This window comes from Zonotrichia albicollis, chromosome 7 (genome assembly GCF_047830755.1).
Source record: "Zonotrichia albicollis isolate bZonAlb1 chromosome 7, bZonAlb1.hap1, whole genome shotgun sequence".
Taxonomy (NCBI): domain Eukaryota; kingdom Metazoa; phylum Chordata; class Aves; order Passeriformes; family Passerellidae; genus Zonotrichia; species Zonotrichia albicollis.
The window spans coordinates 47,243,335-47,261,049 of NC_133825.1; the positions used below are offsets into that span (position 1 = coordinate 47,243,335).

The 17,715-nt window shown below is 43.2% G+C and overlaps 1 protein-coding gene across 1 annotated transcript in view; it reads left to right on the forward strand.

Moving 5' to 3' along the window:
* The window catches only part of LHPP (phospholysine phosphohistidine inorganic pyrophosphate phosphatase), a 72,467-nt gene that overhangs the window by 3,168 nt on the left and 51,584 nt on the right, over positions 1-17,715 (forward strand). Inside the window, exons 2-5 of the mRNA XM_074545371.1 lie at positions 8,953-9,140; positions 10,866-11,019; positions 13,673-13,736; positions 14,614-14,706. Coding sequence (XP_074401472.1) covers positions 8,953-9,140; positions 10,866-11,019; positions 13,673-13,736; positions 14,614-14,706 — 499 coding nt within the window. The remainder of the gene's footprint in view (positions 1-8,952; positions 9,141-10,865; positions 11,020-13,672; positions 13,737-14,613; positions 14,707-17,715) is intronic.

The following is a 17,715-nucleotide window of genomic DNA, read 5'->3' on the forward strand; positions in this document are numbered from 1 at the left end:
TTCTATTTGTGATGGCTGCTTCCCTCTTGTCTGTTTGTTTTTAGCCAACAATAGAGTCAGATGGAGCAGAAACATGGCCAGAGAAGCTGATGGAGACTGGAACACCCTGAGCAAGGTGACATTCACTGCTGTAGAGACCCTCCTGAGCAAGGCATCAATAATTGGTACAACCTGTGGTGAAACACTAAGTGTTAACAGCCGGGATTGCTTTGTTTATTGCTGGTGCACCTGCAGCCCTGATACATCTCACCTGTGAAATACTGAAGGATTCAGTGTGCTCTGAGAGGGGATTGATGAGTTGGAGGCTGAGGAGGTGAACGACAGGAGCGTTTGTTGAGCAGAGCTGGTGTCCTGTGCTCAAGGGATAAGGTGAATCTGGATCCTTGTTACTCATCTACCTGTGTGCCAAAGGGTATTGGCACTCCTGGAGCCAGGAATGTCTCTAAATTCTCCAGGGACTGCTGCTGTTATCTTTAGGTGGGGATATTACAGCAGCAGATGGCTAAAAAAGCCAAAAGTGGCTCAATGAGGTAATTTATCCCTTTAAAACTTTTAAGACACAATGTTTCTTGATTGTTTAACTTACTGTGGCGGATCTCTGTTGTAGTTTTGAAAAAGTTACGTAAACCCCACGCCTCTCTTCCCGGGGTGTGCAGCTCCCTGGCAGATGCTTTGGAGCAGATCAGAAAGGCCGTGGGTGAGATCAGAAGGGATCGGTGACTTAAAGGCTTCTCCTGGAGCCAGCCCTAACAGAGCCTCAGTGCCGTGCTCTCATTGTCCTAATCGATTTACACAGCATTGACACGAGGTGAGCTAGCTGCTTTTTATCTCGCAAATCGCAGGGAGCTGCTCCCTTACAAGACAGAAGGTGGTTAAACACCCATAAAAGATGCTCAGCCTGTGCTCTGGCATTTGCATTTACGGCTGCGTGCTGATAGTGTGTCCATTAGCATATCCATATGAAAAGCACACAGGAGCTGGAGGTTTACAACATCCTGTTGTTGGGCTGGGGTGGTGCATCTGTTAGCACAGCTTTCCACAGAGCCCTTGAAAAGGGACAGCGGAAATCTGGGGAGCAGGGAGGCTGGGGAGCAGCTGGACACTCCTGCTAAAATAAAATACCTGGAGAGTCTAACAAGAGGGAGATTGTGAGGAGAACAAATGGAACTGGGACTGTAAAACAATTCAGGGTGTGGGGGTTCGGAGGAGTTGGGAGCTCACAAAGAGCCTTTTGGAAGTGTGTGTGCCATGAGGAGTAGGAAATCTTTGTTGTCACAGCAGATAATGTGGCTGAGCACGGGCTGTGCAGATGTTCAGAGTTCCAAGCCTTGCTGTGCCTTCGGGGCATTTGATAGAAAAGGAGCTGTTTCTACTGGAAAGAGGCCTTCAAATAAAGTATACAGACCCTTGTGTAAATACCTGTTAAATTTTGTACTTGACTCTCTTTGCATTTTCTACCCAAATGAACCCAGTGTGCCCCAGGTGTCACTGCCCTCCTGAAGCTGCAGACACACAAAAATGAAGCATTCTGTATTGTCATGTGGCTTTTCCTGACAGAGCCAGAAGGAGATCCAGGAATTGACTCTCAGCTGCACTCCAGTCTGTAACATCAGCTGTGGTCTCAGTTTTCTGAGAGCAGTGGCTGTTCCTAACCCATATATGCTTTTCTAATCAGCAGTATTCATTATTTCTTTATAAAGATCTGTGTCCCCAAAGTTGTGGGTGCTCACCTGCTTTGTGCACAAATTGCATGAGTAACTGCTTGCATTTTTTGGAGTTCACACATCCTTAACCTTCAGGGTCTCAGAAATAGAATTCCTTCTTTACAACCAGGTGCTGTTTGTGTACAAAGTGAGAATTCAACCCTGTCAAAGATGACTTATTTTTGAATGAGTTTTTAATGGAGCAGCTTCACAGAATCGTAGAATAGCAGTGTTTAATTAGCAGCCTCATAGAATCATAGAATAGTTTGGGTTGGAAGCAACCTTAAAGATCATGCACCACGCTTTTTACACAGAATAAAAGCTATTGGGGTATCATTCACTGTGTTGTCCTTAAAAATATTTTGCTCAATGCAAATAAATCTATCCCATGTTCATGCTAACTGAATCCCCAAAAATCTGATTTTTTTCTTGGCAGTTCCCAAAGTGGAGATTAACTAGCTATTTAAGTTCTGCCAGAGTTTGCTTATTGAACCATTTGCAGTGTGGTTAAAGACTTTTAGGTGTAATACATTAAGCTGATTTTGTAATCTGCAGCCTTAAATGCATCTTGTTACTGAACTTAATGGACCAGAGAGATTTTTCTTGTATTCTGTTTTGTGCTTTCTTTCTGCAAGTTCCTTTCAGAAGTATGTGTTATTTTTATTAAATACTGAATTCTAGATTTTACTGTTGTGGCATATTGCTGCCTACAAATCTATTGTCTTCCCTGCTGTTCAGGGTGGTGAATTATAATTTATGGTGTTGGATAATTTGTGCAGTATTTCTGGTATCCAGCTGTATTCAATGGGCTTTGTAGAGAATTCAGGACAAGATGGACTTTAGGTTTGTTTCAGTATTAAAACTTCCAGGATTTCCAGTTAAAACTTCCAGGATTTCCAGTTAAAATTTCCAGGATTTCTTTCCACCTCTGCAAAATTCTGAGTTATCCAAACACCTAAATAAAGGCATTAGTGGGTGTTTAAAGTTTGCTTTGATCTACAATTTAGTGATTTTGTTTTTCAGTTTTTACTGTCAAACGCTGTCTCAAAGTGGTGTTTCCAGAGTTTTTACTCTTATAAATGTACCTTTTCTTTTGTCACCCTTGCCCACCCTTAAGTAACATTGGCCTCTTCTTGTGGCTCCTTCATGTGTGTCTATTAATCTGCTTTTATTCATGTGCAAAGGTAATTCTCTCTTATTTTTTAATCCCTTTTGCAATCCCTCCTTTGGATTGCCTCCAAATTATCCCCTTCTATATTTGGAGGGAGGTGAGCCTTATGGGGCTGGAGAGGAAATTGTGCTGGGGAGATGGCAGATGCAGAGATGAGTTTCAGGAATGCAGGAGGGACTGGGGCCAAAAAGTGCCACGTGTAAGGGTTTGTCAGGAGCAGAAAGTTGGATCCCCAGAGAACCAGGGCTGTAATGAGCCTGGCTGTACTCAGGAGCCATGACAGGACATCAGTGAGGGGAAACACAGGGGGCAAAAGTGGCATCAGAGATGTGACAGCAAGACTGAAGCGGTTTGGATGTGCTGTGACGGCAGAAATCAGAGGAATGGAAAGTTTTGGGCACTGGGAGAGAGAAGGGAAACGCTGGAGTTTAATCCACAGTCCTCTGATTGCATTGCACCCACCAGGTTAAAAAACACCAGGAAATTCAAGGTTTCCATGGAATTGGGAGAGGCTTGTACCATGTAAGGATGGGCACTTATGGCCTCCTTCAGGCTTCTGAAATAATGAGTTTGCTGGAGTGGCAGGAATACAGATTTGCAGAGAAAATACAGCACATTTTTGCCAAAAAAAAGACGCTTTTTAAGCAGAGCAAATGTGCTCTGCTCACACCAGGCATTTCCACAGCTGGACCCCAGAAGGAATTATTGCTCTGAGCCAGAAAACCCCTTTGGATCCTCAGGTGTGTGTGGTGCTCCCAGGGGGGTTCTCCTGGGAAAAACCTGCAAGATCAGGAGAGGTTTTACCTGGAGCCATCAGCACCCTGGCCCTTGCAGAGAGCATTGACATTAACCCTGCCCAGGTGGGAGGATGGTGTTGCTGCCCAAGTGCTGCTTTTACTTTGTGGTTTGGTTGCAGGTGCTGTTGATTCCCTGTGTTTCAAACAAGGTATCAGAGTGCTGGAAGGTTTACACTGAAGCACACTCATATTTGTCCACTGATGCAAAAGAGTCAAATAGCAAAAGTGCTCAGCATGCTTTGTTTTAAATTAAAAAAAACCCCAAAGCATTCTGCAAAATCTTATCCCCAAAAGCAGGATAAAAAGCCAATTCTGCAAGTCTCTTGTAGCACATTTCCAAACCCCTTTGAAGTTGATGTTAGACAGACTCCAAGCTTGGGTTTGTTGCCTGTTCCAGGGTTTTGCTTTCTGCCCCACTGCCCATCTGCACAGGACCTCTGGCTGTGGGCTGCCCTTTCCTATTCCCATCTTAGGAAAAATCTTCATTGCAAAAGACAGTGGGGAAAAAAATGGGAAATCTGAAGTTTAGCCTTATACACTTTTTTTAGTTGCTCCAGCCATGTGCAGGATAATGTGAATTTAAGTTTGATGATTCCCAGTCTGGATTCCAGGACCCTTGCTTTTCCTACAATGGGTGTCACAACCTTTACATCACCTGAAAGAACAGATTTTGTCCAAAGGCTGCCCATAAAGGTTGGCAAGGGCGCCTGGCTAAGTCTGCACAAGGTCAGTGAGGATGTCCAATAATTGTCCTAACACTTTACCTGTTATGGAGCAATAATGAGAGTTTTTTTCATTATTTTCGGGTGAGTGAGCCTGGCAGATGCTGACAGCCAGCAGATGTGTAAAGTTCGAGGTGATTTGTAAGGGACCGGCTCATCTGACGCACGGTAATTGCACTGGGGGACATTGTCACTCAGCCCCGTGTCCTGCTCCAGCTGAACGAGGTAAAGGTCAGTTCACAGAGCTGCTCAGGGCTGCAGTTAAACCCCTCACATCCTCTTCTCCCCTGGGCAGGTGCTCAGGGCTGGGTGGGTGCCCCAGGTGTAGATTTGGGGGTGTTTTGGGTGGCCAAGTGGTTGTTTGGATCTGGAGTGGGCTTAAATCCCTCCTCTGGTAAGGCTGCTGTGGTAGCTCAGTGCTCACTTTTAATTTGGGGCTTGGAAGGGCTGGTGTTCTAGCCCAGTGTCCACTTTTAATTTGGGGCTTGGAAGTTTTTTTTTGTGACTTTTTCCTTCAGTGTGTGTGTGCTGTGGCAGCTCCCTGGCAGAGCAGGCACTGGCAGCAGTGACACACACCTGGAGGGGACAGTGGCCTCTCCATCTGCTCCCTGCTGCCATCTCTGCTCTGCCATCCCCTCCAAGAAGGGCTCTGACCATTTTTTTTTGCCACTTTAGCTGAGTTTGGACTTTTGTCGCAGCCTGGAGGGTCAGGAGCTGCTCTGCCTCACTCAGGTGAAGCTCCCCCGTTTCTGCTCTTGGGCATTAGGAGTGGTGTGAGCAGTGATGTTGGAAATTGGTGGATTTGGTGGAAAAAGTTGCTGAGCCTGCTGATGGCCCCAAACAGTGCCTGGGGATGCCCACAGGTACCTGGGCCATGCTGGGTCCCTGCAGCAGGGGCAGCTGTGCTGCCTGTCCACTGCCCTAACCAGCATTGATTTCCCTGCTGTTTGAGTGGGATCTTTATCACAGCCTCGAGGTGTGCAAGTCAGCTGAAGGGCTGATTGACTGGGTTTCCTGGGTGTGCCTGTGCTTCTGTAATGGACCTGCTGATAAATCTGTAATACTCTGAGATCTAGATAAAACGTGTGTCGTGTATTTCATCTCCTGCTGCCTCATTCTTCTGCTCTTGCAGGTACCTAATCCCTTGCTCTTTATCTCATGAGACATCACATTACAAATCTTGTTCTTTATTCTTCTCCTGACATCCCCACACTTGCCAGCAGTGGAAATTGCAGTGCCCTGCTTTGCTGGGAGTGTAAGCAGTGGGTCAGTTCGGAGGCTGGAGGTTTCCCTTGAAGCTGTGCAGCCCTATGGACTCACTGAGCACAGCATCACACCTGTGAGACACAAACCAAGCCACTTCTTTTAGCCTCTCCACATTCAAAACCTGCCAGGCCAGGGAAACTGAATGAGAGTTTTGCTGTGAACGTGATTTGAGGCAGGTTTTCCCCCATGCAGAGCTGTTGGTAAAAGCTCTCCCTAATTATTGAAGCTGTGGGTTAAGAGTTGTTTGCTGGCCTGCAGGCTCTGCTCGCCATCCCTGTGCTGAGCATCCAGGGATGGATCATCCCAGAGTGTGTGATACTGAGTGTGCAGGTGAGTGTGACTGTTCTGTGCAGGATTTGGCTGAGTTTGCAGGGCTCTTTTCATGCTAATTGGGAAGGAAAAGGTGACTTTTCATTGGAAAGATATTTTTGTAGAAATAAGTCTTCTCTAGAGTTTTGCAGATTTTTGTTTCATTTAACGTTCCAGGATATTTTTAACAGTCCTTTTCATGTGTCTCCAGAGGACTCCTATTTTTTTGTCCAGCTTGGCCTGACTGTTTGTGGGGCTGATCCTGAGCATTTCCTGAGCTCAGTTGTTGGGGTGGTAATTGCTGGTGGCCACAAAGGCATGAAGCAGTATGGGATGTGTCCAGACTTCTGCTTTTCTCAGTCCTTTCAGATGTATCACTCTGATTTCCATCCAAAATGCTGAGAAAGAAGTGAAGTTTGTAGTAGAGGAAAGCTGAATCTGTGCTTTCACTGAGCTGACTTGTGAGGGTGCTGCTTAGTCTGTGCAGCTCTGTGGTTGGTGTTGTCCCTGGACTCATTACATTGACCTTTAGGAAGAGAAAAAGCAGCTTCTAATTCAACAAATGTCTGCTTCCAGGCAGTTGTGAATCATGGGATTTTTTTCCCTAAGAGTGTGCAGGGAGGCTTTGCATTTAGAATAATTTCTTTTAGAATAATTTTTTTTTTACTCATGGCACACTCTATTAAAGTTTGTTGTGTATCCAAATTACACTGCTTTGCTTTTTAACTCCAGCTGAAACCGTGTCTCAAATAACAGATGTGGAATATTGTCATCCCACTGTCACACCAATTGTTCATTGTTCTGAGAAGGTCACATCATAATTCATTAACAATAATTATTCCCTGGGTACACCCTGCACTTCTTCACTCAATTGCTTCATTAACTTGAGAGTGAATCTCACATTCAGTGCTCCAATCAATGAAGATATATTTATAATGTACAAGTGGATGCTATTAGTTACAATATATTAACTGCCTAATTTAAAAGAGAAAAGCTATCTTTATGAAGGGCAATTAACCACTAAGTGTAATTGATAATTCACATATCTATGATTAGGAAAGACAAATAATAAGAAAGAAATGAATCACCAGCATTATTAAAGAAGACATTGGTGTGTAGTTTTGATGAGCAGAAGGGGCTCCCTGGGTCAGGACCAGATTTCCAAGAATCCTTTGATGGAAAGTTCATCATCAGATCTGTTGTCTCGAGGTGGCTTTGGTGTTTGCACCAGCCAATTGAGATCTCCTTCCCTACCAAATGGACCCAGCATGTTTTGTTGTCTTGAGAATCAGTGCAGGGACTTCCTTAATAGAAAAGTCCTTTTTTGTTTTAATACAAAGAAGAGTCATAATATTTATCAGAATTTGTCAACCTGGTTCCAGACTTATCTAAGTATCTGAATCTGTATGTGCTCAGGTACTCAAAGACGATTTTGCACAAATTCACATGAAAACTGACAAAAAAAACTGTTCATGTATTAGAGGAGCTGAGTGAAAGTCCCTTAGGCAAATGTTTATTTTTTATTAATTGTGGTACATTTTAAGTGCTTCTGATTTTCCGTGGCCACTTTGAAGTACATTGGCTCTCCAAACAGCTGACAGCTCATCCTCGGGGAAGAGGCTTTTTGGGGGCATGCACAGCAGGTTCCCAGCTTGGGAAACAAAGCTGCTCAGGGGCAGAGGGCTTGCAGGGGATTCACAGAATGGTTTGGGCTGGAGGGACCTTACAGACCCCATCCCACCCCTGCCATGGCAGGGACACCTTCCACTGTCCCAGGCTGCTCCAAGCCCTGCCCAGCCTGGCCGTGGGCACTGCAGGAATGGGGTAACAACACAACTTTTGCAGAGTACCAATCCACAGGAGCCATGTCCTTGGCTCTGGACACTCATGGCTGTGTTTCCTTCCCCTGAGAAGCCAATTACCTGTAAACATTTATTAATGAATCAGTTAAAGTGCCAGGTTTTTTGGGATTATCCACTATGTAACAGCACAGGTGTTTTATGAGAGATTTAATGATAAATGTGACTGGATCCACCCCACTACTGGTAAAACATCACTGAACTAACTGGCAGCTGCAGTGCCCAGAGTCAGGATTTTGGGTGCATCTGGTCACAGCAGAGGATCCTGCTCCTGGTTTGGAATATCATCTTCATCTTCTTAGCAGAATTCACAGAATGAGCAGGTTGGAAGACACTTTCATGATCATCAAATCCAACCCAACCCCAACCCCTCAACTCAACCCCAACACCCAGTGCCGCATCCAGGCTTTGTTAAACACACCCAGGGATGACACCCTTCTCCTGGGAGTAGAAATTGCAGGGTGTGGAGGTTCAGGGACTTCACACCATAACCAATATCATCCAGTGAAACCAAATTTATTATCCATAAAAAGACTACATTTGTAATAAATCTCTACTGTCAACGTGTCTCTAGCAAATGCATGATTGGTTAACCCTAGCTGTTCACGTCTAATTTAGAATGCTGATTGAATCACCTAATTTTTCACGTGTCTTGCTGTGGTTGTCTGGCCCACCCATGACTCCACTTTTTTCTTACTTTCCCAAGCTTGCTGAAAAACTTGCTGAGTCTTAACAACTCTTCTTCTTGTATCTTTTTCAAGGCTATACCGACCCCATTTCTGAATATGTCCATTATTCATTGTTTGCGAACGTGTCCATTAGTACAAGCAGGCTGGATTGTACAGCGGCTGAATATGGCCATTGTCTAGCAAGAACTCCTCAACCTGCAGAAAACCCTCAAAAGAAATCATCTTTCTGTGGCTCTGGGCAAACCAGGAAAGTCAAAAACTTCCCAGACACATCCAGGGATGGTGACTCCACCACCTCCCTGGGCAGCCATTCTAGAACTTTATCACCCTTTCTGTGAAAAACTTTTCCCTAACATCCAACCTGTATTTCCCTTGAGAGTGACTCTTGTCTCATTTCTTTCATCTCCTTACCCTCTCTGCTGCCTTCCCTCTGCAGGATCAAAGCCTCTGGGCTGAAGCTGCAGCTGTGCACCAACGAGACGCAGGCGACGCGGGAGAGTTTCGTGAGGAAGCTGCGGGCGCTGGGCTTCGACATCTCGGTGTCGCAGGTGACAGCGCCGGCCCCGGCCGCCTGTCACCTGCTGAGGGAGCGCGGCCTGAGGCCACACCTGCTGGTGCACCACGGTGGGACAGCCCTGGGACGCGGCCTCTGCTTGCCTCTTTGGTTTGGGATGGATGAGTAGGGGTATGAAGGGTTGGGTCAGACTGAGGTTTATTTATTTTTTCATGTGTTGTCGTGGGTGAAGGAAGCATGAATCTGGGGATTTGTTGCTTGTCACAGACATATTTTATGAAAAATTTGCCAGGATTTTTTCTCCTGAGAAGCTCCAGCTTCTCTGTGTTTTGCTGTTTTGGAATGTGATTTGGAGAATTGTTCACCCAACATGTGAAACTGTTTTTACTTGATGACCAATGACACCCACCTGTGTCGAGGCTGTGAGCAGTCACGAGATTTTATTATCATTCCATTCTTTTCCTTTGCTAGCCTTCTGATGTCTCCTTTCTCTTTTCTTTTAGTATAGTCTTAGAATATAGCATATCACACATAATATATCACACAGAGCACACAGCACAACATAGCACAACATAACATAACATACACTTATATATAATATTGTATACAATATATATTATGTATATAATATATAACATGTAAGATAAAACATAATATATAATATAATATGTATTATGAAATAATAAATCAGCCTTCTGAAACATGGAGTCAAGATTCTCATCTCTTCCCTCATCCTGGGACCCCTGCAAACGCCACCACAGTTGCTTCCGTGGGACCTGAAATGATGAGGTGTTGGAGCCCTGGATGCTGAGAATTTCAGACTTTCTGTGCTGCCAGGCACTGACCCCCAAGAGAACACTGCATTTGACCTGAGACTGTGGAGAAGGTTTCCAAAATGGAATGACAGAGCTGGGATTGTGTTGTGGTGTCACTCACTTGGGGACACCAATTTTTGGCGGTTGCCAATTGTGGTTATTAATTGTTGCGGTGTTGTGGTGGGTCCCAGGATGAGGTGAGAGATGACGATTGACTCCAAGTTCTCAGAAGGCTGATTTATATTTTATGATATTATATTATTTTAAAAGAAAATTATATACTAAAACTATACTAAAGAATGAAAAAGGAGACATCAGAAAGCTAAACAAGAATGATAATAAAAAATCCATGACAGACTCAGTCTGACACAGCTGGCTGTGATTGGCCCTTAATTAAAAACAATTCACATGCTGCATAAACAATTCTCCAAATCACATTTCAGAGCAGCAAAACATGGAGAAGCTGAAGCTTCCCATGAGAAGAAATCCTGGCAAAGGGATTTTTCATAAAATATGACAGTGACGGGATTGTGGGTGTGGAGTTTGAATAGAAGTGTGCAATATCACAGTGTGGAAAACTTAGAGTTTAAGGGTTGAGAATATAGTAATATACATAAAGCAAGATTGAGGTTTTAGGGTAGAGGCTGGTCCTTTTTCTCCATGGGTTTGGGTGGTTTTGTGTAATTGGATAAAAAAAGTCCTCATTGCAGCCATGGGTGGTTGGTTATTGGGTTAAAAGTAAAAATAATTTAAGTGTCATTTCTTAATTAGACATTAATTTTATCTTCAAAAGGCATTGTAGAGAGAGACACCCATCTCCATTTTCAGTTCCTTAGAGTGAAGTGCTGTAGAACTCAGTTTGTGAGACTGTAACATAGATAAGAACTAATGAACATCTGAATCCCAACAAGAAATACCATATCATGCATTTAATCCTGACCTTAGCGGAAAAAAGCATCAAAGAATCCACAGTGAGGGATTTGTGATTTTTTTTTTTTTGGTTTTTTCCTCCTTCTGTAGATCTTGTCCCTGAATTTGCTGAGATTGATAAGACAAACCCAAACTGTGTGGTTCTTGGAGATGCAGCAGAGAACTTCACCTACACCAACCTTAATGAGGCTTTCCGACTTCTGATTGGGATGGAGAAGCCTGTTTTGATCTCCCTTGGAAAAGGGTGAGTTAAGCTCTGGTTTTACCTCAAGTCTCTGCATTTTTTAATAATATCTTTAATGGAGGACAGAAATCAGTGTAGGCACTCCTGGTAAGGTGCCTGTCAATGAAGAGGACTTGTGGTGCTTCAAGAGAGCCTCATAGGAATCATGGAGAGTTTGGATTTTGGTGTGTGTGACCCCCAAATGAGTGAGAATTTAGTGTCTCAGAGGTGAGAACTGTTGGTTTAACTGCTGCCTGTAGCCACGTGTTCCTCTCTGAACTGAATATAAATAATTTTTCATAGTGAAAGAAACCCAAAATTTCCCCAGGCCATGCTTGGGTGAAGAGCTGTTGATGTAGGTGTGTGATGCAGTTTGGTGCTTTTGAAGTGGCAGATCAATTATTTTGGTAGTTTTAATGTCAGACGGCATTTTTAATTATTCTCTGCCCATGAAGAGTAAATTTTGACCTCCTGTTTTCACACACAGGAAAAAATCCAGTCAGGGAGTTGGAATGTTTTCCTGAAAATAATTAATTTAGATGTATTCTGAGATTTTAAGCAGAACATTATTAATTCCTACTGAATAATGACAAATCCCAAAAGGAACAACAAGAGTTATTCTTATCTGTTGTGTGATGCATGGGTTTAAAAGAGACTGTGCATGTTTATCTTGGGGAAAGTGCAGTGACAACTTTGCTCAGTGGTTCAATAGACTGTAATGGGTGCGAAAACCCTTCTTAGTTTGTGGGTTATTGATCCAGCTGGGCAGAACTTATCAGTGGGAAGGAGCAGTTAAATTCATTGTGCTGCCTTACCTGCACTCTAATCCTCCAACAGGGCTGAAAAATCCTTACTGTTTCTCAGAAGGATAAGGAGAAAATGTTGAGCCAACAGGAGACTGGCTAATGTACATGAAATAATCAAATTTCGTGTTAAGTAATATCATATTTCAAAATTGAATGTAGAATCAACCTTTTCTTAGGAACCGTATTGGCATCAGTGCAAAAATTCTTTGTACCCTGTGCATGTAAAAGTGTTTATTTGGTCATTCATTGATAGAAACAGCTCTTTTTATTACTTCTTTGAAATATTACTTTTTATTTAAAAGTAAAGATTTTGGGATATTCAGAGCTCAGTTTTCACCAAGAGGATATTGTATTTTATTGGCTGATCGTTGAGGTAATGTGAATACAAGTTTCTCTGGCTCAAAGAAGAGGGATTATAAATTATGAGAACTGTTCTCCTGACTGGAGAAGCCTCATGGATGCAAAGGGCCATGCACAAATCCCAGCTTCATTTTCAACCTGCAGAACCAGCACAGCTGGGAGGGCCTTAGCAAGGTGCCTGCCCTGGGCCAGTGAGGTTGGTTTTGGTAGAAGTTTTAGTTCATTCCATAGAAAACAAAAGTGTCAGAGGCACTGAAGCAGAATGCCCTGCTCCTGGAAATGGAGTGATTTACATTTAGCATCTGGTTTGGGCTGAGAGTGGGAATTGGCTTTGTAATTTCTTCTGTCATGCCACTGTCAGAAAATTAAGCTGTTTACGGCAGACTATGGAAGGTTAATGGCTGTTCCAGCAAAGGTCAAGTGGTCATTTTAAAGGAAGGCTATGCTGAATAATCGAAAATGGCAGAAGGATAAGGCATAAAATCTTAGCCGACTGCTCATCCTACCTCTTTTCCTGTCATAGAGAAACCTGTCTTTGCTCTGCCCAGAGCTTGGAAGACCTGCAAGAATGTGAATTGCTGTTCCAGAAAAACTCTCTTGTGGTGGTGGTCACAGGGGGATTAGGATGAGGGAAGATATGAGAATGCTGACTCCATGTTTCAGAAGGCTGATTTATTATTTTATTATATATATTATATTAAAACTATTCTAACAGAGTAGAAGAAAGGATTTCATCAGAAGACTAGCAAGCAATGGAAAAGGAATGGAAATGATAACAAAGGCTTGTGACTGACTGAGACAGTCTGGACAGCTGGGCTGTGATTGGCCATTAATTAGAAACAACCACATGAGACCAATCACAGGTGCACCTGTTGCATTCCACAGCAGCAGATAATCAATGATTACATTTTGTCCCTGAGGCCTCTCAGCTTCTCAGGAGAAAAAATCCTAAGGAGAGGATTTTTCAGAAAATATCATGGCTGCTCTCTAAAGACACCTTCTAATTCCATCAGTTTCATGGCAATGGGAGCATTTTTAGAAGGAAACAAATTCAGCTTGGAGAGCTTTTCTTCCTGATAAACAGGATTTCCTTGTGTGGGGGGCTGAGACAGCAGTGCTGGTCCTGTCTGGGGTCTCCTTGCAGGCACAATGAGGAGGGGTCACAGCTGCTGGCTGGGGCCAGCCCTCACCTTTTACCTGCCAGGGCTCTGTGTCACTGTGCAATAATGCACAGCCCAGCCCATCCTGGTTCAAGCACACTGAAATCCCTCTGAACCAGTGAGGTTATTCCCAAATGGGCATCTGGGATCCTTTCCCTGAGCATTGCACAGTCCTGAGCTTGTCCTTAACTCCTGGTATTAAACCCAGGCCTGGGATTTTCTGATTACTTGACTTTTTATGCAGCCATATGGACATCCATAAAGATCCAGAAATAATAAAATGTGGTTTCTTTGTCTTTAACTGCCAGCATTTTCACTTCATGGGAACTTTATCACTTTCATTTCCAGACGCTACTATAAAGAAACTGATGGGCTGAAACTTGATGTTGGAGCATATATGAAGGCACTGGAGGTATTTTATAGCTGGAATTGTGCTTACTCACCCTGTGCACCTTGTTAAAAGAGTAACTGCATAAATATGGGTCATCTTCTGTAATTATTCACCTTGGTGGAGGCAGTTTCCACACATTGAAACTCATTTGCTGCATTCTAAAGATGGGTGGATTCATTTCTTTTCTGCCTTTGTTCTCTTTTTTTTTTTGTTTAAATTTGTTTTACTTAAACCATGAACTTTTTCTGTTGTGGTACCCTTATTGCAAGTGAGGCCCATGAAAGGAGGAGTCAGACAAAAAAAATGGAATATTGTGTGCAGGATACCCAGGTAAACCTGAAGGTCCATGTTAGCTGTTAGTTTTTGTCTAGGAACAAGCGAGAAACTATTATTTTCAGCATAGCACTGATACTTGCAGGAAAATGTAACTTGTAAAATCTGCTTTTTCGAGTGTAACTTTTCAAAACCTGGATTTGAAACTCGATTTTTCACTTGGATTATTAAAATCATGCCAGGTGGTTGAAGAAATCCTCTATAGCTTTTAAGGCACTCCAGTACTTTTGATAGTTTTATATAAAGAATATTTGTTACATCTCTAAGAGTGATGCTCCTAACAAAATGAGCAGTACTGGAACTGAGTTGAAGATTACTCAGTGATGGAAAATGTGAAAGATTTGTACCTTGAGGTGTTTCAAGAGCATTTTCTCTCCTGCCAGAAAACTTTAAACACTTCTGTTATCCAAATTCTCTGATCTCCACCTTCACCTGCTAATCCATTGTGTTATTTAAGGGCAAAAATCAATACTCACAAAGGTTTTATAACTGGAGTTATGGAGTTGAACAAATCCTTTTCCAATCAGCATTTTTTGTGTTTCTCTCTCTTTTTTTTTCTCCCCAGTATGCTTGTGATATCCAGGCTGAGGTGGTGGGGAAACCATCCAAAAGGTTTTTTGAGTCAGCCCTGGCAGAACTGGGAGTTCCACCAGAGCAGGTAAGGGTGAGGTGCCATGCCCAGGGGCTGTGCCAGATATTTTGCTTTTTCCCTGCTTTGCTGTGGCTTTGGAAAGTTACAGAAGAGGCTGAAGGAGAATGTGACCAGGGCTGAATGCCTGGCAAAGACAAAAGAGGTGCCCTAATGCCTGGCAGTCTGCTTGGAGACTGGTGGCTGCAGGGTGATGGAATTGATCCCAAAATGTCCTTTATTTCCTGTGCTCTCACACTGGCTACCTTTTTTTAGTAAAAGGCAGAAGTAAAATATTTTATAATTTTGGTGAATAGGAAGCACTGACTGACCCCAAAACCCCCTCCTGTATTTCTGGCTTTGCAGAAACATGCTGTGCTTCCTCAGCACAGCCCGTTTTCCCCCTATCTGTAGTTGTTCCAGCTCCTCTTTGTTGATTTGTTGTTCTGTCACACAGGACATAAGGATGAGTATGAGAAGCCTCACAAACAGCAGTGAATTACAGCACAATAATTCCATCACGGGGGTTTGGGTGACATTATAAACAACAGGAGGGAAGTTTGGGGTGGCTTGTAGGTCCCTGGAGCCTGGAGATGAAATTATGGCCCTGTAATTCAGCATGTGCTTGGGTTTTGCTTTATTACAGAGTGGGGAGATGGAAAAGACCTAGTGGGCCATCTAATCCATCTCCTTCCCCATGCAGGAGTGTTCCCTGCTCCACAGTTATTAATGTCTTGTCCACAGCAGTTTTCAGAGAGCCAAACAACTCTCAGAGCCCTGGGGATGGTGTTCAGCCCCGTGGGTCTTGGGGGAAGGCAGCTTTTCCTGAGATTTATCAGGATATTTCCCTTTTAAACTGCATCTCCTTATTTCTAGTTTTACTCTAGTTAACAACCAAAATAACTTGCTGGGTATTTTCTTCATCCAGTTATGTCTAGACTTGTTATTGTTGCAGGAGTTGTTTCTTACTAAATCTGTGCTTCAGCTCTGCTGCTTCCCTCCCTTCAACCCCCCTCCTTTTTGCTGTGCTCCCTTCAGTCTGTCCATATCCCCCCAGGAATTAGATATCCCAGTCTGGAGTGTCCCTGGAACATCCCAGGTGCAGAGCTCCTGTCTCTGGTCCGTGCCCCAGGGAACAAACCTGATGTGATGCATCCCCAGGTTCAAAGCTGCTCCCACAGGGCTCCCATCAGCTTCAGGAGTGTTTGTTTTGGGTACAGAAAGGCAGGAATAATCCCCAGAAGAGATTATTTACTCATTCTCCGCTGTTTGCCATGTCTGCTACTCGTGCCTAACTTATATTTTATCAGAGTTCTGGCTTTTTATCATATTATTTCTAATGCTAAATGCCCTCAATCTGTTGTAGTGATGTATCTAGTTTGTAGGTAGAGGGTTTTATTTTTAGAGAGTTTGGAAGTGAAGGGAGAATGTTCCTGACCAAGGAGGGGTGCAGCAGACACCACTGGATAAAGGCACCAGTCACTCCATGCTTTCCACCATGGAAACACAAATCCACACTGCTGGAGTTGAAGCCTGGATCATGATTCACACGTGTGTAGGAGGAACAATTTCCAAACAAGCAAACTACCTTAATTCTGGCATCTTTTCCTAAGTTTTGAGTGCTTGACCTTGTGATTTTATTGTATTTTTGGAGAAGGATTTGCAGGTTGGTTTAGTTTTGTGGTACACAATAATAAAACCTCATTATTTTCAGTTTAAAACCTCAGTATAGTCACTTCAGTAAGTTCCTGTAATGCACTGCATTACATTTTAATCTTTCTCCTGGACGAATTCTGCGTTTGTAGTAACATGACAGGGGCTGGTTTTACTTTGCTTTGCGTTTACAAAATGTTTATTCCGATAATTTATTCCACCTGTGGAATGCATTTAATCCATACCATCATTAAACCATTTTAGATGAGCTGTGCTTTCGAAAACATGCTACAATTTTCTTTCACTTGGCTTTTAATGAAAAATACCTTTTTAATAAAGCTGTCTCACCACAGTCATTTGAGACAGTGGCAATTCTGAAATTCCTCAAGCTGCTTTAATCAATAAAGTTATCACCAGTCATTTCCCTTGATAACTGCTTCTTACTGAGACCCTGACTCTGCCTTCTGCTGCTGAGGTGTTTTCAGCCTGCACTTAGAATAAGAGGAACTCCCTAAAGTCCAATTTTCATTTTAACCTTTCCTCAATGGCCTAGAAATAACAGATTGCCAGTATTACTTTAATAGATTGGAAATTTAAACCTCTTCGAGGTAACCAGACCTATCTTACAATTCAGAACTATGACAAAGAATAACACATCTTAAAGGTTACTGAAATGCCTAATTCATGTGTTTTAAGGCAGCTGTTAACAGTGGATGATTTTTACAGCTTTACAATAAAACCTAAATAATGTTGAGGTTCTGGTGGTTTTATATAATCATAAAAAGTTCTCTCTGTAGCAAATTATCCTGCTTTAATGGGAGTTATGGCAGGTCATGCTGGAGTCCATAAACTGCTGGTAGTTAAGCAATTCCCATTGCTGCCACCTGCAAGCCTCAGGTGGGAGTTAGTGGTGCATGAGAGCAGAGAGAGATCACCCTGGGGTGGCACAGGGCACCTGCTCCTGGGCCAGCATCCCCTCCTTGCCCACCAGCCCGACAGGGCAGGATCCTCCATCCCAAAATAAATGTGCCCAAGGGAAGTTTGAAGCTTCAGGCCAGCTGAAATCTTAGTGGGAGCTGTCTGGCCCTGCACCTTTGGAGTTCTGAGATAGAAACAAAATTAACAGGAATGTGGGATCCCCAAGCCTGGATATTATTCCTTGGGTGAGGAGAACAGGGAGAAAAGTACATGTGTTGTATTTCTGGTGTAAAGTGATTTAATACATCAAGATGTGGTGTATAAGCTTCATTTCCGCATGGTCCTAGCACATTTAGCTTAAGGTTATTAAATCTATAGCAAAAATCTGTTCAGGCATAAATATGTCTGACTCTAGAAGCATTCCCTGTGCTAAATATTCTGGTGGAGTTAGCACTCTGCTTTCTGTGC